This window comes from Sciurus vulgaris, assembly GCF_902686455.1.
Source record: "Sciurus vulgaris genome assembly, chromosome: 9".
Taxonomy (NCBI): domain Eukaryota; kingdom Metazoa; phylum Chordata; class Mammalia; order Rodentia; family Sciuridae; genus Sciurus; species Sciurus vulgaris.
In genome coordinates, this window is record NC_136469.1 from 67791134 (window position 1) to 67816463 (window position 25330).

Consider the following 25330-nt stretch of genomic DNA (forward strand, 5'->3'; position numbering starts at 1 on the left):
GAGCATTGCAGAGGAGGGCTGCCTAGCGAGAGACTTCCTTTCAGAGCAAGGCTCCCTGGCCCAGGTGGTAGGTCCAGACCACAGGCAGTTTCTCAGAGGAGGTCCACTCAGCAAGAGACTTCTGTGCAGAGGGAGGCTCCCTGGCACTGGTGGTAGTTCTGCATCCCAAGGAACATCACAGAGGAGGGCTGTCCAATGAGAAACTCCCTAGCAGGGTGAGGCTCCCCCACCCAAGCAGTATATACAAACCCCAGGGAAATTCGCAGAGGAGAGTTGCCCATGAGACTTCCCCACTGGGATAGAATTCCCTACTGGGAGAGGCTTTCCCAACGTGGTGGTAAAACCAGAGACACAGGCCCAGACCAGTCATGCCCCAGCCTGCAGTCTAGTCCCCATTTGGTTGACCATTGATCAACAAGTGGAGGCACCTCTGCCCACTAGCAGGGAATATACCCCACCTGAAGGCCACCACCCCTAGAGGGGCAGCTTCCTTGTGGAGCACTGCATTATCAAGTTCCTTTAAGACTTCAGGCTACTGAAGACTAGGAGGTGAGTTATTGGAAATCTTCAGGAACACTATAAGTCAATAGAGGAAATCTGCACTATCTCAGAGTTTCACTACTAGAGGGGAAGATACCTGAGCAATATGAGAAAACAAGGGAAGAAAATGTCCCAAACAAACCTAGATGATACTTCAATAAAATCCAACAACAGCACGGCAGAAGAAATGTCAGAAAGGGAGTTCAGAATGTACATAATTAAAATGATCAGAGAAGCAAACAATGAGATGAAAGAGCAAATGCAGGAAGCAACTCAACAGTGAAAAGAGCAATTGCAGGAAGCAAAAGATCACTTCAGGAAAGAGAGATACTGAAAATAAAAACAAACAGAAATCCTTGAAATGAAGGAAACAATAAACCAAATTAAAAACTCCATAGAAAGCATTACCAATAGGATAAAACACCTGAAAAACAGAACCTCAGACATTAAAGACAAAATATTTAATCTTGAAAACAAAGTTGACCAAACAGAGAAGATGGTAAGAAATCATGAACAGATCTACAAGAATTATGGGATATCATGAAAAGGCCAAATTTAAGAATTATTGGGATTGAGGGAGGCACAGAGAAACAAACCGAAGGAATGAACAATCTATTCAATGAAATAATATCAGAAATTTCCCCAAATCTGAAGAATGAGATGGAAAATCAAGTACAAGAGGCTCATAGGACTCCAAATATACAAAATTACTACAGACCCACACCAAGGCGCATTATAATGAAAATATCTAACATACAAAAGAAAGACAGAATTTTAAAGGCTGCGAGAGAAAAAAAAATCAAATTACATTCAGGGGGAAACCAATATGGATATCAGCAGATTTTTCAATCCAGACCCTAAAAGCTAGAAGGTCCTAGAGCAAAATTTTTCAAGCTCTGAAAGAAAATGGATGCCAACAAAGAATCTTATACCCAGCAAAACTTACCTGCAGATTTGACAATGAAATAAAATCCTTTCGTGAGAAAAAAAAGCTAGAAATTTTACAAAAAGAAAGCCAGCACTACAGAACATTCTCAGCAAAATATTCCATGAGGAAGAGATAAAAAACAATGATGTAAATCAGCAAAGGGAGGAACTACCCTAAAGGAATATCAAAATAAAGGAGAAACCATGTCATGTCAAAAACAAAAATGAGCCAAATGACTGGGAATACAAATCATATCTCAATAATAACCCTGAATATTAATAGCCTGAACTCATCAATCAAAAGACATAGACTGGCACATTGGATTAAAAAGAAAGATACAACAATATACTGCCTGCAAGAGACTCATCTCATAGAAAGAGATACCCAAGGACTATAGGTGAAAGGATAGGAAAAAACATACCATGCAAATGGACTCAGCAAAAAAGCCAGAGTATCCATCCTCATATCAGATAATGTGGACTTCAAGCCAAAGTTAGTCAGAAGGGATAAAGAAGAACATTTCATACTGCTTAAGGGAAGCATAATTCAGCAAGACATAACAATCATAAATATCTATGCCCCAAAGAGTGGCTCATCCATGTACGTCAAACAAATCCTTCTCAATTACAGGACTCAAATAGACCACAACATAATAATACTATGTGATTTTAACACATCACTCTCACCACTGGATAGATCTTCCAAACAAAAATTGAACAAAGAAACCATAGATCTCAATAACACAATCAATAACTTAGACTTAACAGACATATATAGAATATACCATGCAACAAAGAGTGAATACACTTTCTTCTCAGCAGCACATGGATCCTTCTCTAAAATGGACCATATATTATGCCACAAAGCTACTCTTAGAAAATACAAGAAGATAGAGATACTACCTTGTATTCTATCAAATCATAATGGATTAAAATTGGAAATAAATGACAGAATAAAAAACAGAAACTACTCTAACACCTGGAGATTAAATAATACACTATTGAGTGATGAATGGATAACAGAAGACATCAGAAGGAAATAAAAAAATTCTTAGAGGTTAAAGAGAACAAAGACACATCATATCAAAATCTCTGGGACACTGTGAAAGCAGTACTTGGAGGAAATTTTATTTCATGGAGCACATTCAATAAAAGAAGAAAAAAAATCAATAAATAAACGACCTAACACTGCAGTTCAAAGTCCTAGAAAAAGAAGAACAGGTCAACACCAAAAGTACTAGAAGACAGAAAATAGTTAAAATCAGAGCTGAAATCAACGAAATTGAAACAAAAGAAAAAAATAGAAAAAATTGACAAAATAAATAGTTGGTTCTTTGAAAAAATAAACAAAATTGATAAACCCTTAGCCACACTAACAAAGAGAAGAATAGAGAAAACTCAAATAACTAAAATTTGGAATGAACAAGGAAATAGCAAAACAGACACGATTGAAATACGAAACATAATTAGAAGCTATTTTGAAAATCTATACTCCAACAAAATAGAAAATCTCGAAGACATCGACAGGTTTTGAGAGACATATGAATTACCTAAACTGAACAAGGAGGACATACACAATTTGAATAGATCAGTTTCAAATAATGAAATAGAAGAAGTCATCAAAAGCCTACCAACAAAGACAAGTCCGGGACCAGATGGGTTTTTAGCTGAGTTCTACAAAACCTTTAAAGAAGAACTCATTCCAATACTCCTCAAAGTAGTTCATGAAATAGAAGAGGAGGGAACCCTCCCAAACTCATTCTGTGAAGCCAATATCACCCTGATACCTAAACCAGAGACACATCGAGGATAGAAAATTTCAGACCAATATCCTTAATGAACACGACACAATAATTCTCAACAAAATTTCAGCAAATTGCATATAAAAATGTATTAAAAAGATTGTGCACCATGATCAAGTGGGTTTTATCCCAGGGATTCAAGGTTGGTTCAACATCCGGAAATCAATAAATGTCATTCACCATATCAACAGATTTAAAGTCAAGAATCACAGGATTATTTCGATAGATGAAGAAAAAGCATTTGATAAAATACAGCACCCCTTCATGCTTAAACACTAGAAAAAATAGGGATAGTGGAACTATTCCTTAACATTGTAAAGGCCATCTTTGCTAAGCCCATGGCCAATATCATTCTAAATGGTGAAAAACTGAAAGCATTCCCCCTAAAAACTGAAACAAGGCAGGGATGCCCTCTTTCACCACTTATATTCAACATTGTCCTCGAAACTCTAGCCAGGGCAATTAGGCAGACCAAAGAACTTAAAGGGATACAAATAGGAAAAGAAGAACTCAAACTCTCCCTATTTGCTGATGACATGATTATATATTTAGAGGAACCGGGAAATTCCACCAGAAAACTTTTAGAACTCATAAGTGAATTCAGTAATGTAGCAGGTTGCAAGATCAATGCTCATAAATCTAATTCATTTTTATACATAAGTGATGAATCCTCAGAAAGAGACATTAGGACAACTACTCTATTCACAATAGCTTCAAAAAAAAAAATATTTGGGAATCAGTCTAACAAAAGAGGTGAAAGACCTCTACAATGAGAACTACAGAACACTAAAGAAAAAAATTAAAGAAAACCTTAGAACATGGAAATATCATCCATGTTCTTGGATAAGCAGAATTAATATTGTCAAAATTACCATATTACCTACTAATAGTGCTATACAGATTCAATGCAATTCCAATTAAAATTCTAATGACGTACCTCACAGAAATAGGGCGAGCAATCATGAAATTCATCTGGAAGAATAAGAAAGCCAGAATAGCTAAAGCAATCCTTAGCAGGAAGAATGAAACAGGGGGTATCACAATACCAGAACTTCAACTATACTACAAAGCAATAGTAACAAAAATGGCATGATATTGGCACCAAAATAGACAGGTAGATAAAAGAAACAGAATAGAGGACACGGACACAAACCCAAATAAATACAATTTTCTCATACTAGACAAAGGTGCCAAAAATATGCAATGGAGAAAAGACAGCCTATTCAACAAATGGTGCTGGGAAAACTGGAAATCCATATGCAGCAGAATGAAACTAAACCCCTATCTCTCACACTGCACAAACTCAACTCAAAGTGGATCAAGTACCTTAGAATCAGACCAGAGACCCTGCATCTTATAGAAGAAAAAGTAGGTCCAAATCTTCAACTTGTCGGCTTAGGATCAGACTTCCTTAACATGATTCCCATAGCACAAGAAATAAAAGCAAGAATCAATAACTGGGATAGATTCAAACAAAAGAGCTTTCTTTCAGCAAAGGAAACTATCAGCAATGTGAAGAAAGAGCCTACAGGGTGGGAGAAAATCTTTGCCATTCATACTTCAGATAGAGCACTAATTTCCAGAATAAATAAAGAACTCAAAAAACTCTACACCAAGAATACAAATAACCCACTCAACAAATGGGCTAAGGAAATGAACAGACACTTCACAGAAGAAAATCTACACGCAATCAACAGATATATGAAAAAAATGTTCAACATCTCTAGTAATAGGAGGAATGCAAATCAAAACTACACTAAGATTCTATCTCACCCCAATTAGAACGGCGATCATCAAGAATACAAGCAATAATAGGTGTTGGCGAGGATGTGGGAAAACAGGTACACTTATGCATTGCTGGTGGGGTAGCAAATTAGTGCAGTCACTCTGGAAAGCAGTGTGATGATTCCTTAGGAAGCTTGGAATGGAACCACCATTTGACCCAGCTATCCCACTCCATGGCCTATACCCAAAGAACTTAAAATCAGCATACTACAGTGATGCAACCACATCAATGTTCATAGCTGCTCAATTCACAATAGCCAGATTGTGGAACCTACCTAAATGCCCTTCAATTGGTGCATGGATAAAGAAATTGTGATATATATATATTTATTTATATACACAATGGAATATTACTCCACCATAAAGAATAATAAAATTATGGCATTTGCAGGCAAATGGATGAAATTTGAGAATATCATGCTAAGTGAGATAAGCCAATCTCAAAAAAACCAAAGGATGAATGATATCTCTGATAAGCAAATGATGATAAATATTGGGGGGTGGGAGGGAGGCAAGAATGGAGGAAGGAGGGACTGTATAGAGGGAAAAGAGGGCTGGGAGGGGTGGGAGGGAAAGAAAACATAACAGAATGAATCAAACAGCATTACCCTATGTAAATGTATGATTATGCAAATGGTATGCCTCTACTTCATGTACAACCAGAGAAACAAGTTGTACCCCATTTGTTTACAATAATAAGAAAAAAGTAGTGGGTGTGTAGCTCAGTGGGGAAACATCCCTCAGTTCAATCCTTTGTACCTCATCCCCCTAAAAAATTTACATTTGTATTTGCTTCTACATTGAGCAGAAAGGGTTAAAGTAGTGGTGATAATCCTTGTATGGTCTGCTAAATAAAGGAAAACTTGAAGAGCAGATTTGAGTTCTAAGAAAAACTATTTCTCAGTAAAACAAAGTATTATGTGGATTTCCTATGTTTCTAGATGTAACACTCTGTGAGAGAAGGGAGTTTAGATGAGACTCCCACTCATAACTCTCTCTCCCAATGCTTAAATTAGAGCTGACACAAAGCAGAAACTAAAAACATGTTAGCTAGGCAGGCCTGGTGGTGCATGCCTGTAATCTCAGCTACTTGACAAAGTCAAGAAGGAGGATCACAAGTTCCAGCTCATCCAGGACATCTTAGGAATTTAAAAAAAAAAAAAAAATTGCTGGGGATGTAACCAGTTGCCTGGCATGCTTGAGGCCCTGGGTTCAGTCTTCAACACTGCAATAAAAACAAAACAAACAGGAAGACCTGTTAAGTGAATGGTGACTGTTTTAATTTCTAATATTTAATGTCTTATCTAATCATTAAAACATCCTGATCGATCGTAAACATATCCTAATATGACAGTCGATTACAAAGCTGTCATCTTAAGTGCCTAACAAGTTCTCTCACTTCCAGCAAATATCCTTAAGCCTCTACAACACTGCTAATGTAGCTAATCATCAAGAACTCCGAAGAGTTACACCAAGTCTGGCATCTGTTCCTCATTTCAATGTTAAAGCAATCATTTTAGTTTTTTGTTTTGTTTTGTTTTTATTTTATTTTTTTTAATAAGCCTGGAGGATGGAGAAGTAAATCTTGAAGGAAGCAGACAGTGACAAATGAAGGGGAGAGTGAGTTTAATCATTTAAATAGAACTACATGAAAAACAATTTGAAGAGCCCAAGTATGACCCAGCTTGAAAGCAAGTTGGGTCACCAACGACTTCATTGGAGCCACCCATGAAAATTTGACCGGGGTTCTCACTCTTGCCCTATCCGCTCAAACCAGCATGGTCTGATCCGGTACTACAGCCTTAATATGTGCTGGTAGTATTTCTGTCAGCATGCGAAGGATATAGGCTTCCTTAATTTGCACTAAGTGATCTTCCTCAAATGAATTGCCTAAGACTGACACTCAATGAAAGAAACCATCTAACTCATTGTACATAAAATAAAATTCTATGAAACCTCCAAAAATGGAGAAAAACTTCAGATCTAATAAAATGTTAAAATACTTGTGATTTCCTTAAATGTCTTTTTTTTTTTTTTTTTTTTTTTTTTTTTGTAGTGCTAGGGATTGAACCCAGGGCCTTGTGCTTGCGAGGCAAGCACTCTACCAACTGAGCTATCTTCCCAGCCTCCCTTAAATGTTTTACAATTAAAAAAAATTGTAAATAACAGCCTTTTCACATGTTGAGAAACCTGAGTAAAGAATTGCAAATATACCAGTACATCTACAGTGCTTGCCATTCGACTGGGTTTCATGGAACCCTAGAGCTCTGTTCTTCTAGAGGCACTGATTGAGAAAAGACAAAGAGAGATAGAGATATATAGATACAGTTTTTAAAACATCATATATTGTGCCATACTGGCACTTGCAATGGTGGCAAGAACTGAAAAACCCATTAGCAAGTCGTTAGAGGATTTTCCAGTCCTCTGGTGAAATGGAAGTAGGACCATGTTCAATGGTTTGACTTTGTTCTCAGATTCTTTTGTGATATAGATGTAGCCACAGATGTGATGGAGAGGTGAGCAATGTACTTACCAAAGGAGGTATGCCAGGCTTGTGGCATCAGAACTTTTTCATGAATTACCTTCCCCACACAAAAAATTTCCTCAGAGCAAGTGAAAAATCAAGAGGAAATGCTCATTCTAAAAAGGGAAGTCGAAGTTGTGTGTGCTGCTAGTCTTCCGCCCATTCTACCAGAGTGCTGTAAATGTTATAAAACTCGCGAATGTTGGATGTGAATCATCACATGACGGTTTTATACTTTGGTGGCATTCCTTTTATGGTTATTTATTATACACTTCTATTTATTTTATTAGTATTTGTGCTTTTAAATATGTATGGTGGTCTGATGAAATAATTTTTGAAGCAATGTTATAATATGGAAAAAGAAGACTTCAGTCTCATTCTAGGGGTGAATATTATAAATTTAGTGATGAATGATTATATGACTGTTGGAATATACTAAAAATCACTGAATAGTATATTTAAAGGGGATGGATTTTATGGTAAGCAAATTATATCTTGGCAAGTTCTTATGTAAAAATTAATGATGGAGAATTATGATATCCTCAGTCATTTCACTGCACAAGTGTCATGAGAGATGTGTATACAAAAAAAAAGTGTCATCCTCGGGAGAGCTGCTTAGCAAAGGGAACTGCATGTACTGGAATACTGATCCAAACCGTATATGAGAAACAGTGTACAAATGCAGCCCAACTGCAGGAAAATTGAAAGGACACATAACCACAAATTACAGGCATTTGAAAATTAAAGGGACATATTTCTTAAGAAATGAAGATGGGAAGAATATGAAAATGGGAACAGTAAAGCTATTAATTGTGCATCCTATTCAGTGAAAAGACAGAACACAAATTATTTAGTACCAGAGCTTATCATTAAGGAAAGTCAAAGTTGAATAATTGGTAAGAACCTCAAAAAGAAAAAGAAAAAGTGAGCCTGTAATATTACAGGGAGTAAAATGCTTGTGTGATGTGGAATGGTTAAAACGTAATCTCACGAAAAGTATGTTAGGGCAATGCATTGATAATGTATGAAATGATGCTAAAGAAAGTGCAGATGACAAACTAAAAAATTATAGCTTCTCTCTGCAGGTTGTTGAGTCTGCATATTTCACCAATAAATGAGCTATTGAGTGTTATTTAATACAATGTAAATAGTGCTACCTTAACAAAGTTTCATTTTCCATCTATTAAGACTTTGATATGCCTAGATGTAGATTATTTTTGAAACTTTTATTTCTTAGTGTTCTCAGAACTCTGTGAATCTATAGTGTCTGTCATTGATTTTTGGATAACCAACATTCTACTTTCTATTTTTGTGAGTGTGACATTGTCTTATAGTCTACATAGGCCTATTTAATGCTTGTTTGAACACACACATCTCTCCAAAATTCAAGTGAAATCACTATGTAGAATCTTTTGAGAAGTGATTGTGTTAGGAGGGCTTTGCCCTTATGAATGGGATTAATACTCTTATAAATATGACTTCTATATGTTTTCTGATCTCTTTTTTTTCTCCCTTTCCCCTATATTAGGACACAGAATTCATCCCCTTAGAGGATACAGCCACAAGGCCCTATCTTGGAGACAGAGAGCAGCCCTTACCAGACACAAAATCTGCCAGCCCCATGATCTTAATTTACCAATCTACAAATCTGTAAGAAATAAATTTTTATTATTTATAAATTACATAATTGCTGTTATTTTGTTAGAGTAAATCTACCCAGAAGAGAGATGTCTGGATTATATCATAGTGTTATTTTTAAATTTTTGAGGAACCTCCACATTGTTTATTATCATGGCATTATAAACTGAACACTGCTTCAACCATGTTTAAGCTGTGTAAGTGGTCCTTGTTATTCATATTCTCACCAATGCTTGTCATCTTCTGATTTTTTATTAATAAACACCCTAACGAGGGTGAGGAGATATCACATTGTGATTCTGATTTGTGTTTCCCAGATGATTAGTGATATTGAGCAGTTTTTCTTGTGTCTCTTGGCCATCTTTCATTTCTCTTGTGGGAAAATGTCTACTTAGGGCCTTTGCCTTATTTTTTTTTTTAAAGTTCTCTTTTCTTAGTATTATTTTATTTTTATAGACTGAATTTTGATTCATTGTACAAAAATGGGGTGCAAGTTTTTGTTTCTCTGGTTGTGCATGATATAGATTCATACCATTCCTGTAATCATACATGTACATAGGGTAATGAGGTCTCAGTCCACCATCTTTCCTACCACTCCCCCTCCTCCATCTCATTCCCTCTACACATTCCAAAGTTCCTCCATTCTTACCTTACCCCCCCCACATTGTCTTATTTTTAATCAGGTTATTTTATTTTATTCTGCTATTAAGTTGTATGAATTACTTATATGTTTTGATATTAAACATTTGTGATATATGATTTATAAATATTTTCTTTTATTCTGTGGGTTTCCTTTTCTGTTGTGAACACTTTGTAGTATAGACACTCTTGAGTTTGATGTAGTTCCACTTGTTAGTTTTTGGTTCTTACTGCCTGTGCTTTTATAATTATATAAAAAGTCATTAGTAAAAAAACAAAAATTCCCTTGTATTTTCCTTGAGAAGGTTTATGGTTTTTCTTTTTGTTTTTGTAATTTCCTTTTTGTTTCTGAATAATTTGAAGTGTCGTTCTTTCAAGTCCACAGATTCTTTCTTTGGTTTGATAAGATTCTACATTTATATTCCTCGGCTCTAGAATTTCTCTTTCAAAGCCTTACCACTATCTCTCTTGGTTTTTCTGAATTTGTTCATATATTAGTTTCATGAAACCATTGAATTATCTATCTGCATTGTCCTGTAAATCCCTGAGTTTACTTAAAACTTTTAAGTTGGTTCTTTTAGTTATATATAATAGTAGAAAACATTCATTTTGAATTGTCTACAATTTGTAGGTCTTCCTTTTGGGGGGCTAGTAAGTAACTAGAACTTTGTTTTCTTTGGAGATATCATATTTCTTTGATTTGTCATGTTTCGTGATACTTCGCATTGATATCTGCATATGTGATGTATGTGTCACCTATTTCAGAATTATAGACTACTTTTGGTAAGGAAAGACCTTCACCTACAGGTGGGTGAGAGAGTACTCTCTGAATGGGATACAGCAGTTCCCACTACTATAAGATCCAGCAGAACAGCCTCTGTGAAGCTGTCAGTGCTGGTGAAGTTTGCAGAGGTCTTGAAGAGCTAAGGCTGTGGGTGTCCAGAGTAACAGCAAGGACTGCTGTGGTTTTGGTGCTGAGGATGCTGGAGTTCTCCCTCATCTTTTCACTTCCAGGGGAAAATTGTAGCCAAAGGATCCCTCTTAATTCTGACTCTGGCTTGTGGGCATACTGGCAATGGTGGTGACAATGGTATCTGATTTGTGGTGCTTATGGAGTGGCCATGGAGCTGTAGCTGCAGTGTGGGTACACATGGAGGGACTTCAGCTCCAGGCCAAAGCAGTGGTAGCATTGATGCAGGCATCTCTACTGTAACTTGTGTACAATGTAGAGTTGCTTATGTAACTTCTGGGTAGCCAGGTTCCAGAGTATGTGCATAGTCAGAGTTATAGTGGCTTCAGTTATAGGATCTGGGAAACAGGACTTCCTTCTGCAACCATGTCTCTGGTGTCCTGCGCATATCTCAGATAGTCATGGACATGTACAGAATTACCATACTCCTGGATTTGTGGGGTGTGCACTGCCTATTGTGGCTCTGGCTCTAGGGTCCTTGAAGTGAGAGCTTATAGAGTGGTCTCAGAAACGGGCTATGAAGCATGACATTTGTGGAGAGAGAGTGGCTCCAGTGTTCAGTGCACAGTCTAGGCCACTCTGACTGTGGCTCCTATATCTGTTTCATGGGCACTCACAGAGGAGCTGTGCACAAAGCAACCACACCTCCTGGATCTTGCATGTGTAGGGAGTGGGGAGTGGTGATAGTCTTGGTCCCTGGGCAGTGTAAAAAGAGCTCCTTCAGAAGTGTCTACCTCTCCAATGGGCTATGGTGGTGACGATGGTCGTTTACCTCCATATTGAAAGCTATTGCCGTCCTCTGTAGAGCAGTCCACAGTGTTCCGGACCCATGAACCCAAAAGGAGCGCCACTGCGAGAACTATGGTGAGTCACAAGTCTTTGGGGCTGTTTAGAACCTTAGTGGTAAAGTCTGTCATGGTCCTCTGCAGAATGGGCACTAGGAATTATGCTGACAACTGCCACAAGGCTAAAGTTGATAGCCCCGCTCTTCTTTTTTTTTTCCCCTAGCTGTCTCCAGACATCTCAGGTGTGTTGATCTCTCTGGCAATTTTTTCTGTAAGGTTGCTCTCCTTCTTTTGCTCCACTGTGTTGCTGCATTGGTTCCCTATTGAGACCTCCCAGGGCTATTTTCATTTTTGAACAGCTGTTGAATTGCTGTTGCTCTTGTTCTTTTATTGGGGGGTGGGGCATGGGGAATGAAAGCTGGTATCTCCTACTCTGCCACCTTGCTCCATCTACATTGCTTTTAAGTATTTATTCTTTTTTTCTCCTTCTGGTATTCCAATCATACATATGCATATACTTTTTAAATTTTTCCCATACCTCTCAAGTTTTGTTTTGATTTGCTCATTATAACTTCCCTCTTTTCATATATTTTGGGGCATTGCTATTGTATTATCTTACTGTCATGCTCATTGATTCTCTACTGTGTCTAATCTACTGAGGAGCTCATCAGTTTTCACTTCTGTTGCAATGTTTTTGAAATGTATCATGTCCTTCGATTTTTTTTTTTTTTTTTTGGTTTTTCCATATCTCTGCTTAGATTATCCATTTGTTCTTGAAGTCTATGTATCTCATTAAATTCCTTTACATATTAATCAATTGTTTTTATATCCCCTTCCTGATTGTTTCAAAATCTGTTGTTCCTGAGTCTGATTCTAATGCTTTTTTGTTTCTTTTGGAGTGTTTTTCCCCCACTTGCTTTTTAACATGCCTAATTCATTGTTAAAGTGCATGTGGAGAGCCAAATTTGATGTATCCAGTAAGAATTGAGGTAAATGGTGTGAGGATTTACATTCATCTGACTCATTGGCTTGACTATTGTTTTTGCAGCTCTAAGTGCCAGAGGCCTCACATTCCTCTGTCCTTGTTTTCACCTCATTTGTTGAGTTTCACTTCCGTAAGTACTTCCCTTCAGACTGCATCTTGTAGCAATTTCAGCTGTCATCCTCTATTATATTGGAGCCCTCTTGGTATAGTGGTAAGTAGTGAGACTAGAGAGATCTTTTATAATCTTATGTTAAAGTTCAGTTCTTTGTACCAAGGTCATGACCTTCACAAGTTTATCTTAACTTCTCACCATCCCTTAAATAAGGGAGAAAGACCAGAGGGGACTGAGGTGGAAGAAATGCCCTTTCCCTAGATGGGATCAGTGTCTAGTAATGTCTTTTCCCTGTAGAGTAGGTTCTGTTAAAGAGAATGCTGGGGATATATTTTATAATGTTGACCTTTCTTCCTCAGTCAAAGGCAGAGATCATTCTTGACCTGTATAGTGAGAATTTGGTGTGTTTCCTGGAACTTCACAAAAGTATAGGGTTCTCAATTTTTCTTTGTATGCTATTGTCATGAGCTTCTAACTCTTAAGCTAGTCCACACTCAAACTCATGCCATTCATTTAAAATCACCATTTAAGTATTCTATCAGTTTCATTTCTTCAGCGATCTTTGTTCAAAGTAGTTGATTTGGGCTACAATTCTTTGAATTTGACTCTTTGCATTTTAAGGGTTGTTGTTTGCCTTGCAACCTAGTTCTCTTGCCCAGAATCCAAGAAAATAATTGACTTTCAGATCATTTAGCCATTCTTAAAAGGATAGTAATGTTAATTTCCAAGATGTTTAAGCTATTTTGATCGGTTCTTACATATGTAACATCTAATTTAATCTTCAAAAATAAATTTTTTTGGCAAAATAATTAACTGCATTTTGTCATGTAAAAAAAATTTAATATTTATAAAAAATTGGCAATTTTTCCATGTTTATATAAATAGCAGTTACAAGCTGAGATTCAGTTACTACTCTCATTCCAAAGTCCATGTTCAATGTTCATTTCTCCCCCCATAATATCAGGTAAGGTATTGCTAATATAATGATGTTTTTTATATCAAAACTCTACATAAAAGGTGACTATACAGAATATATACAAACCTTTTTTAACAGCAACTGTGGAAGAAATAATTTTGTTCTATGTTTATATGGAACATCATTATCTGATAAAAGAGCCATTTAGGCCATGTCACTTTGCACAAGTTCCTAATCCAATAGCCCTCTAAGGCAAAATAGGAATAATAATATGAATATCTATCCATAGACCTGTGAGGATTAAATAAGAAAACTCAGGTAAAGTATTTAGTGTAAAGCCTATATAGACTGAGCATGAATCAGTGATTTGGGGACATTACTAAATTAAAAGAATCCATTCCAGATCACTCAACAGAGATCCTGTTTGTATATGACTAAATAAAACATGCAAATATCTTAAATATACATAGATTATCATTTTGTCCTTACATCCCAAGCACAGAGCACACTAATTAGTAGACAGTATAACCAGAGTATATATGGATTGCATAAATGCATGAACAAAGCTTATCATGCATAGAATGTAATGAAGTTAACAGGATGGTTTAATTGAAGAATGTTCAAATTGCCCCTAATTAAAAAAAATAAATTTCTTTCAAGTATAATTCTTCTGAATGACTGCAATCTTCTTATTTTAAAATCCTATATTCAGTTTTTATTTTACCTTCCCTAAAGCATGGATTATAAGGGCTTTCAACATCAGAACTTTCAGTGGAAAATTTAGAATTGATTATTACTAATCTAAGCTTTAAGGCTTTCACACACGCATTGAGAAAAGGCTTAATGGGAGGTAATTTATGAGACTGCTGTCTCATTAAGGAATTATTGGAGAGATAGAATTGGAACACCCTGAATCTTTAAAATGCAATATAATAAAATAAAATAGCAAAGCAAAGACTTTGGCCATTTGTATATATTCCTATCCTTTTCATAATGAGCTTCTCAATTGTTAAACACACGGCATTTCTCTGCCATTTCCATTAGTTGGTTAAGCATACCATCAATACTCACCCCAAACTGTTAAGAGACAGTCTTTTCTATTCATCATTATATACTATTACACTCTTGAAAGTCAATAAGAAAGCATTCTCATGAATTTTCTTTTTAATAGATAATGAAGCTCAGCACAAGAAGCAATTTTTATTTGTGGAATAAAACATAATGAAAATTACATAGCTCTGTAGAAGCTTGTAACATTTGTTTTAAACATGTGGTAGACTCATCATGTTTGAACATGACCTTATCCTGCAAATTCATCATTAAAACAATGTTTGGAACATGGAATTTTTAAAATTTCATGAATAATTTGAGTTCTAGAGTTTGTAGAATTTCTGATAAAATTTTACTGGGGATTTATCTTAAATGAGAATAACTAATATATAAATAATAATGACTAATAATAATTGTCTGTGCTTTTAGGTTGATAGACAGCAACAAGCTAGGTACTACAGGAGATTCTCACCTAACTTGGCTAGTGAAATAATAAATACTATATACATTAATATTTCCTTTGAAGAGTTTTTTGAAAAAATATTATTTTACAATTAAAATTTTAAAGAGAATTATCTACTAAATTCATTCTCAAGAAATGGCAATTGATTATAACCATACCCTAAGAGTTTACAAAGGATTACCAAGAGTCCCATAAGTCTTCATAAAGTCATTAAAAAGGCTCTCATAATGTCTTCAAAACATAGCCTCTTCAATAAATGGTGCTAGGAAAACTGGAAATGCATATGCAATAAAATGAAATTGAACCCCTGTCTTTCACCCTGCACAAAAATTCAACTCTAATGGATCAAGGACCTAGGCATTTGACCAGAGACCCTGAACCTAATAGAAGAAAATGTAGGCCCAAATCTCCATCACAGTAGCTTAGGAACTGGCTTCCTCAACAAGATGCCTAAAGTGCAAGAAGTAAAATCAAAAATCAATAAATGGGATGGTATCAAACTAAAAAGTTTCTTCACAGCAAAGGAAACAATCAAGAACGTGAAGAGAGAGCCTATAGAATAGGAGAAAATCTTGGCCATCTGCACCTCAGATAAAGCATTAATCTCCAGGATATGCAAAGAACTCAAAAATTTAAACACCAAAATAAAAGAAATAACCCAATCAATAAATGGGCAAAGAAACTGAACAGGCACTTCACAGAAAAAGAAAAACAATAGTCAAAAGATATATGAAAAAATGTTCAACATCTCTAGCAACTAGAGAAATGCAAATTAAAACTACACTGAGATTCCATCTCACTCTAGTCCGAATGGCATCTATCAAGAATACAATAAATGTTGATGAGTCACATAAATTATTACTTGACCATAAAGAAGAAAAATTATGGCATTTGCTGATAAATGTGTGGAACTAGAGATTGTCATGCTAAGGGAAATAAGCCAATCCCCCCAAAAACAAAAGCCAAATGTTCTCTCTGACATGTGGATGGTAATACATATAATAAAGGGTAGGGAAGAATAGAAGTTCATCAGATTAGACAAGGGGGAATGAAAAGGGAAGAGGAATGGGAATAGGGAAGACAGTAGAATGAACTGGACATAACTTTCCTATGCTCATACATGAATACAAAACCAGTGTATCTCCACATCACATACAACCCCAAGAATGGAATCCTAATAGTTCTGATAAGTAATATTCCATTTACATATATGTCAAAATAAACTATATTGCCATATATATCTAAAAGAATAAAGAAAAAAATTATATGTTAGTCATGTGGTGAAATTACAAAAATCACTATTGGGAAATCAAGTGCCACACAAGAAATTGGACCACTGCATTTAATATTAAAATTGTAATCTGCAGAATAATTTTCTACTTATTATCTTTCTCATTAAAGGTTTAGAGCTTTGAAGATGAATCTAGAAAACATTATTATACATGTTAATAATTTCAGACCCTTACATCTTAGAATGAATCATACAGTGTTTTTGTTTTTTTTCTCCTAAAAACAGGGTCTAGCTAATATTCAAATTCTTTTATAGTTCAGTAAACAAGGTTTTGGAAGAGCGAATTTATGGTAGGACCACTGCTTATTAAGACATTACTTTGGCATTTATGATTAACCCAAAACAGAATATATTTTAGTTAAAATTTAGGGCAATTAAATTTGTATTTACATTTAATTCATATTTAATTTTGACTTCTTCCAAATATTTGAGAAAATTTAAGATCACCTATATTTTTTGTCCCTAGACATAAATATCTAAAATATTTTTGGAAAGATCTCATTTTTTAAAAAATGCGTATAAGGCATACAAACATTTTGACTTTAATGCCCTGAGAAATCAAGGGAACAAATTGGATAATTAGATGACTAGGCTATACAATTGGTTGACATTGCACTTTAAAAAATATAACATGAAATATTTCCTTAGTATTTTTCCCAATTGCTTTCAAGAAAAGAAAATTAGGATGTGAGTTTTTCTAGGCGATTACCTTGAAATAGAAGAGCCTGCCTCTTAGAATTATATATGTATTGATTGGAATATCAATGACTTTTCTAAAATTGCTTTTGAATTAAGTTTTTCTAAAATTGAACATTACCCACATTTCTTCTCTAGCAATATTGTTGGAATTTTAAGAGTAAAGGAGATTGAGGTGGCACATGTTTCTTTGAACCACTTTGCCTTCTAGAGAGTCTATTCTGGTGGTTAGCATAATCAATGAATGAAAATGTCAAGGGCCATGGAATTCAGTTTATTTAGACATGCAAGCTATGTATCCTTGGCAAATTATGCACAATGTCTCATCTGGTCTATGAAAGAGTAAACACTAACTCCTTAACCAGTTTGTTGTGAGCTGAAAATGGGTACTATTCACTAAATATGTCCTCCTTAAATTCATATGTTGAAGTCATAACACCTAATGTGTTAGTGTTTGGAGGTGGAGCCTATAAGAGGTAATTAGGCTTAGATGATGTCATGAGGGTAGGCCCCTATGATGGGATTAGTGTCCCTAAGACACCAGACTTCTCTATCAACTGAGGACTCAAGAAAGTGCAATTCTGCAAGCCATGAAGCAGACCCTCACTAGGAACTGATCCTGCTAGCATCTTATCATGGGCTTTTCAGCCTCTATAATTGTGAGAAATACATCTTTTATCTAAGTCATAAAATAAAAAAGTTATTTTGTTACAGAAAATGAGATTGCTAAAGCAGTGAAGCGATGTTTGGAAAAGAATATGTAAGAATCTTCTTTATTTTCTTGAATTGTAAGAGGAAAAGGTAGTTACATTAAACTGGAGAAGTTAATAAGGCTACACTGAAAATACTATAGAAAGAACCAGCATTTTATTACTGTAACAAAGCACCTGAGGCAAGCTACTTATGAAGAAGAAAAGGTTTATTTAGGCCACAGTTTTGTAGGCTCAATGGCAGGACACCTACATCAGCTTAAATCAGGTGAAAGCCCTATGGCAGATGGCAGATGGTAATGGCAGGAGTGTGCTTTGGCAAGTGGTCACATCTTGAGCCAGGAAGCAGAGAACTGATGGGACCAGGGTTATTCCTTTTATAAGGAGTGCATGAGAATTGTCTTTGAAGGGCATACCCTCAGTGACCTACAGACTTCTCAGTAGGTCCTACTTCTCAAAAGTTCCATAGCACCTGCCAGTACTGCCATATTACATGATCCTGGAGATCAAGTCTCCAATCATATGAACAACCTTTGGAGAGACACAGTGAAATAATATTCAAATTGCAGAACTTATATTCCAAATCACTTATTAAAATGGAAAACACTGACCCTGTAAAATTAAGGATCTTTATTGTACCTTAAATTTTTTTGTGGGAAATTCTCAAAATCATAGTAAACAGGTAGACTTCCTCCATTGTTTTCAATAGGTAATGTAACTACAGAAAGAGATCTTACTTGTGCTTTTGAGATATACTCCTCAAACTAGAACTGGATTTGAGCAAAATTTAAATTCCTCATAACACACTGTCCATCGATATGTTTGTAGTTCTGTCTATTGGTGAAACAACTTTGCAAAAGAGAAAATTTTTAAAATAAAAATTTGACAATGGTAATGTATCTTAATGGAGAAGTGAGCTTCTTTGTTTGGTTGCTGGTTACTTGGCTTGTTGCACTTATACTACAATGCAATTCAGTTTTTTATAAAAACAAATACTAGTTTTTATATTCCAACTTCCCTGCTGTGCAATTACATATAGCCTAGAGTTGACATGACAAAGTTAGAACATGGGGGGGAAATAAAAAGAAATTTTTTAAAGGTTTTAATTCTAGATGAAGCATATTTCTAAAAGACTGTGTGCTTGAAATATTTCTTATGTATGTGTATATATATTCATATATATACATATATATGTTTATATATAAAATATGTAAAAGAACCTGATAATTATGCCTAAACAGAGTCAGGTGTTAGAGTGCAATAAAAAATCCTTGTAAAAATGAATCAGTGCTACATTTAAGCAGATATATTAGTGACATTAGTGAGGAAAACTCTTCCAGTCATGGGGCATGTGACTTAATCACATGGATGATAATCATAGACACCAGCTTTGGAGCATACCCTTTTCTTTTTATGCATGCTTGGTGGGCTTGGTTCAGTGGAGTCCTAGGACATTATGAAACACTTCTTCCTTCTATGGCTACTCAGAATACAAGTTCTGAAAGTGGGTCAAGATTATAAAAAATGGGTTGAGATTATAAAAAAAATCTGTTGTGAGGTTATAAGATTATGCCCATTATTAAAAATGACCACAGATATGCTTTACCATCCCTTGATAATGTGGAAGGTAATCATGACAGGGATATAGAGAAATAGGACTTGCCATTCAATAAACTAACTGTTCCTGGTGTTTCAGTAACTAAATAGCCAAGAAAGTGCCTAGTAAGGCTAATAGAATGTGATCACATATTTTAGGGACATGGTCCCTAAATATCTGATAATAATAATAAAACAATTAGTATTTTGGGGGGTGGTATTATCTCTATTAAGCAGAAAAGGCAAACAAAACAAAAGAAAAAGTAAAATTCCCTTGAATTCAACAAGAGCTCAATGATCAGAAAATAATGACAGTGGGTTTGGATTAAATTTTGAAAAACAAATAAAACCCAGGTCATAAAACCCAATTAAGATTGAAAACCTTTAGAAACATTTTAAATAAGGTATGTACATGCCTATAATTGGTTAATGTTATCTGTCAGATTACTATCATTCTCATATATATATATTTATAAAACAAAAATAATTTTAATAAAATGTATCTCTAGGCTCTTACCCTGAGCATATTGATCCTGGTAAATTTCTATCTTTCACAATACAGCATCAATTTCACGGTGTCATTTGAACAAAGATGAGGGTGTTCCAAAGAAGCAAAAATAATTTCAGAGATAATTCTTAGCTTTATGGTGACTCTGTTAGCGTATAAAATTATTTGGGGAAAAAAAAAAAAAAAAAAAAAAACCACTGAGTTCAAAGAAATACAGTTTCACATTCCAGTCATTACAAAAGTGTGAATAGTTTATTTCAGGTAGAAACAGCTTTCCTTCAAGGGATGTCTCTTCATAAGTGTCCTTTAAAACACATTCTGAGTTTAGAAGAGACAGTTTGCAGCAGAAATTTTACAGGGTTACTTAGGTTTAGCTACACATACACATGCACAAAAGAAAGAAGAAGGAAAAGACAAGACCACTGCTTCATCAGAAAAACAAGCACTTTTTCCCCCTGGTGTCATGTCTTTGGATATGTACTGCCTTGGAGAGATGTATAAATCATTTTTATACATGGAACTGTCTTAGAAAACTAGAGATTTGAGTACAAAGAATTCAGTTTGCTGAAAGAATGCCCACATGCCATTATTATGACATAATATCTACACAAGAGGAACTTACAAAAGACCCCTGTATTACAGTTACTGATCTACATTAGCACAGTGGGCTTACACCTTCTCCAGGCCTGAGTTACACTGAGTATTACAAATAATATTATAACAATGTTGAAAATACTGATACAAAACAGCTTTAAGATGATATTTCCAAAAAATACCCCTCCTTTTAAAATTGAACGGTTTAATCCAGGTTTTCTTTTTGAATGTTTCAGCTTTAAAAAAGATTTTTCAAGAAAATACTAGTGTTTAAAACATCTCTTAAAATTTCTATTAAATGACAGATTTTCTTAAATAGATTATTTTTTACAAAGTATAATTCAAAAGTCTATATTCCAGGAAAACAAAACTATAAACTCCAAAAATTCAAATCAAAAACATTATTTGTGATACATAGTTTTTCCATATCCTGGGAAAAAATCCTTGATTATTTTATCATGCTTATTTATTTACAGGTTTAAAATATTCTAGCAACAACACAGGAACTTTCAATACAAATCAAGCTGAATTCCACAACTAATAATCATAATTTTTCTATAATTTCTTAAATATTGTCCTGCTCAAAATGTATATCTGCATGAAGATTATAGTTTCTAAAGTATGGTGGGAATTTTAGACAGCAGTCTCATTAAGTCAAGCAAATTGCAATGTGTATTGTTCTCTTTTGGCAGAATTACAAACACACAAAGAAAGAAAACATTTGGTGAAAGTTTGTCTTGATGCACGTGTCTTCCTTTGGAAAAATCAAAATTCCAAGTACAAAATATTCTCTGTACTCCTTACTGTCAATTCCAATCAAAGTTTGAAAATTTATCAAAGTTCGATAGTTAAAGCAGGGGAGTGGGGATCTAATGGCTTTTTCCCTAAAGCCTAGAGCTCAAACACAATTTTATATTAGGAGATGCGTTTCACATATAGCTTTGATTTAAGCAGGTTTGTCATATGCCATGCTAAAACTGCTATCTCAATTTCCCTTTATTCATCTCATTTGTGCATGCTGATGGATTCTGTCTGTTAGAGAATGCAAGGGAAACAGATCATGCAGTGGGTATGACAGTTTCAATTTGCATGGACTCTACCTAATGTGGATATAGTTACTAGTTCTGATCTTTATATAAAAGAACTGCAGCCCTGATTCCCAATAGTCCTTTTAAAATTACTTATTTATGCATTTATGTCTACCATTTGATACTGCTCTATTACTATTAAACATGAAATTATTTTATTTAGATTTATTGATCTATCTCTTGTGCACTTAAGTATGCAATATATATTAGATCTTACTTGTCAGAGAGAAATATTTACCATCAAATGTTTTAAATATTTCTGTTAGAAGTTTATCTCTAAGATCAAATTACCAAAGTTCACATATATTTTCCTTTTTTTCTAAATCTGTCTGTAGTCAGAGCATTATACCCAGGATATCAAAAATTCACCTTCTGTTCCTCAGTTAATAGTCTTATGGGTTGATGCATATAAAGCAAAATGATGTACATAAAAATAAATGCACATTTAAAACATAAGAAAAGGGAGGTAAATGAATATTTTCCTTAGAATATTTTATCCCTGAAATTTTAAAAAATGTGATACAGTGACTCAAAGAACACGGGGTATCATGCCTTATAAACCATTTTTAAAAATTCAGCTAACTTTACCACCTCACCATGTTATACTGTGGTACTTCTATATCAATAGCTAAAACTAAAGGCAAAATTTTGTGACGATCAGAGCTGTCATTTCCTATTTGGCTAACAATTACTCTGTCTGGAATCCTTTGTTAACTAGTCTGAACTAAAAATTTAAAGAATAAAACAAACAATCCCCCACCCTGCCAATAACATTTCAAGCTTGAATGTATGTAATAGAGACAAACACATCTCTAGGTTACATGCAAACAAGCTTCGCCCCTCAGATAAATACACCACCAAATATAAGACTTTAAATTCCCTCTGTTTTCTTCCTTCTATTAATTGTGTAGTTTAATATTCTTTACAATTCCTTTACCTATTTATACTTCATATCTATTTTTACAGTAACACCATCAACATAGTAAACAGAGTGCTATTTGATATTACCTTCCGAAACCTCAGTGCCTCAATGCACAACAGTAAACGATAGAGATAAAAGATAAATAAATTATGGACTCTATAAACCAGCAAGATGGTCCCATTTATTACACATATGTATAGCAAAGTCTTCAAGGCAATTCAACCTAAATCAATTAACATGCTTAAACCCTCATTCTTCAAAATAAAAATAATTTTTAAAAGCCTACAGGTCTTTGTTTATGACTAAAAATGAAAGTAATAAAAACTACATGACAATTTTTAATAGGAACTATGCACAAAAAATGTGAACCATCTTTATCCTACCCAGAGACACAAATAGGGCGACTTAATTACCCATCCTGCTGGCCCAGAGTCTGCAGCTCAGTGGTATGTAAATTGTGGTGGAGAAAAACATTCTTCCTGCTGTACATGTGTAAAGAGATTGGCCCTCTTGGTGGCTGTCCAAACCTGCCTGTGAAGGTTGAAGGCTGACGGCCCACAGCAGCTTGTTCCTTTGGTTTCTCTAACATGGAAAGCCCATCCGTCTTAGTTGTTGGCTTCAGGGAGCTCTGCGCAACAGTGGTTCTTAAATTCTGTGTAACCTCTGAAGTGAGGGTGTCATAAGTTCCTTTGGAGTGTTTGATAACTTCTGCTAATTCTTTGTCCTTCAAGAAATTACTGAAACATAAACTTGATAGTTGATAGGTCTTGTTTTTATAGGGGCTTGTCTGGTCAGCTGCTGCGTATCTAAAACGGTCCTCGGTGGGAGTATGTATTGCTTTTCTGTCCCTTGTGTTGAGACTTTGGTTCACAATTCGATTTCGATATGTAGCCTAGAATAAGATGCAGAGAGGGAAAGATGAATTTAAGAACATATTCATAGTGTACATAGAATGCAGAGTGCTCAAAAGCTCAACTTTTCAAAGAGGTTAAGAAAAACATCAATAGAAATTTCCATGAGATTAAAGTTTTTCTGTGCAACACTTCTACTCATAGTAGTTAAATGGTTAATTTACTATAGAAGGCATTTGGAAATTAATTTATCTGATTTCCTAAATTTGAATTTTATAGTATTATCTAAAATTACAGATTATTTTAATAAGTAATGAATATTAATGCATGAGGCAGTTATTTGTGTTGGCTTAGTATTTTATATTTATTTAAGTATATACCCAGAGTGTTACTAGAAATGCATATTAGACATAGCTTACTGAATCCTGCTGTGTAGGAGGTACAGAGTCCAAGCTGGCACTCAAATTCCTCTGAAGATTGCACTATCTTAGTTTAGAAAAACACATTGAGGTAAGAACTGAAGTTAGGTGGTTCCTTGTACTGGTGGCAGAAAAAGTGAAGAACATATTGTTGCTATAAAGAATGAGAAGAAAACAGGAGAAAGAGGCAGGGAGAGAGAGAGGAGCTATCTAGATGGCAGCAGGTGGTACAGCACTTGCTAAAGGAGCCAGTGAAAATTTCTGTTTACATGACATCCAATTGGTATATACTTTAAAAATCCATCTTTTCCTTTTTCCCTTGAAAATTAAATCTGAAAATCTGATCTCTCCTTAGACCCCAGTTTGCTTATCTACTGTCAGTACTCTGTTGTGTAATTAACATCCCTAATTTACATCAAACCAAAAAAATTAATTTTAAACTGTGAAACCTATTCTTCCCTGAGCATTTTTCTCTTATTAAAAGGCACCTGTCAGCCTGACATCTTAAAATTCTTTTTTTTAAAGTAGAGCTTTATAGTCATACATAATAGTTGGGGTTATCCCGACAAACTCATAGATGCATGGGAATTATTTCAGTTCATGATCCCCCGCTTTCTCCATCTGTCCTCCCTCCCCTCTCCCATTCTCCTTCCTCTACTCCACTAGACTTCCCTTTATGCATCAACTAATTTGTATTCGATTGATTCTATATGTTACTAGCTTTGTTTTTCTTCACTCTTTTTCACTACTCTTGGTTTTGGACCTACTTAGAAATATGAGCTTTTAATTTCTCCCCATGTCTGTGACAGGACCACAGATGTTTTCTTAATTGTTGAATCTGTTACTAATGGATACTTAATCAACCTGTGTTTAGTTATCCACAGCCAAAAGTTAGACATATCATGGGTACTACTTGTGAGTATTGTGAGAAAATATTTTGTTTGGGAACCAAGGAGACATCAGTCAATCTATGATGAGAATACCAGCAGTGACATTTCTTTTTTTCTCTTAATTTTATTTTTAGCTTTCATATTATTAATGTATACATTTATGGGTTATGATGTGATGTTTTGATATACAAAGGCCAATGTTTAAATCAAACTGATTAATGTGTCCATCATCTCTCTTATTTATTTATTTTTTTGTGCTGATCTTTTCTACACATGTTGCCTAGAAAAGTTGAGAAGACAGAAACTTCATATCCACTTATCTAATATTACATTTGGGTACAAATTCATTTCTTTTCCTTCTCTCCCTTCTTTTCTTCCCTCCTCCTTCCTTTCTTCCTCAGTTACTGGGGAGTGAACTAGGGCACTCTACCACTGAGCTACATCCCCAGACCTTTTTATTATTTATTTTGAGACAGGGTCTTGTTAAATTGCTGAGGCTGGTCTTCAACTTGTGATTCTCATGCCTCAACTGCCAAGTCATAGGGATTACATGCATTCACTACAGCTCATTGTTCTCTTTATGTAATTGTTTTAGCCCTTTTGGGATGTATTTGATTGAACATACAGTT

General features: G+C 35.0%; 1 protein-coding gene across 4 annotated transcripts in view; it reads right to left on the reverse strand.

Moving 5' to 3' along the window:
• Positions 1-20167: 20167 nt before the first annotated feature.
• CCSER1 (coiled-coil serine rich protein 1) overlaps positions 20168-25330 on the reverse strand; it is a 1261997-nt gene continuing 1256834 nt past the window's right edge. For all 4 annotated transcript variants that reach the window (XM_079153245.1, XM_079153247.1, XM_079153248.1 and 1 more), the window contains exon 11: positions 20168-23433. In XM_079153245.1, the coding sequence (XP_079009371.1) occupies positions 22951-23433 (483 nt within the window). In that variant the 3' untranslated portion in view covers positions 20168-22950. The remainder of the gene's footprint in view (positions 23434-25330) is intronic.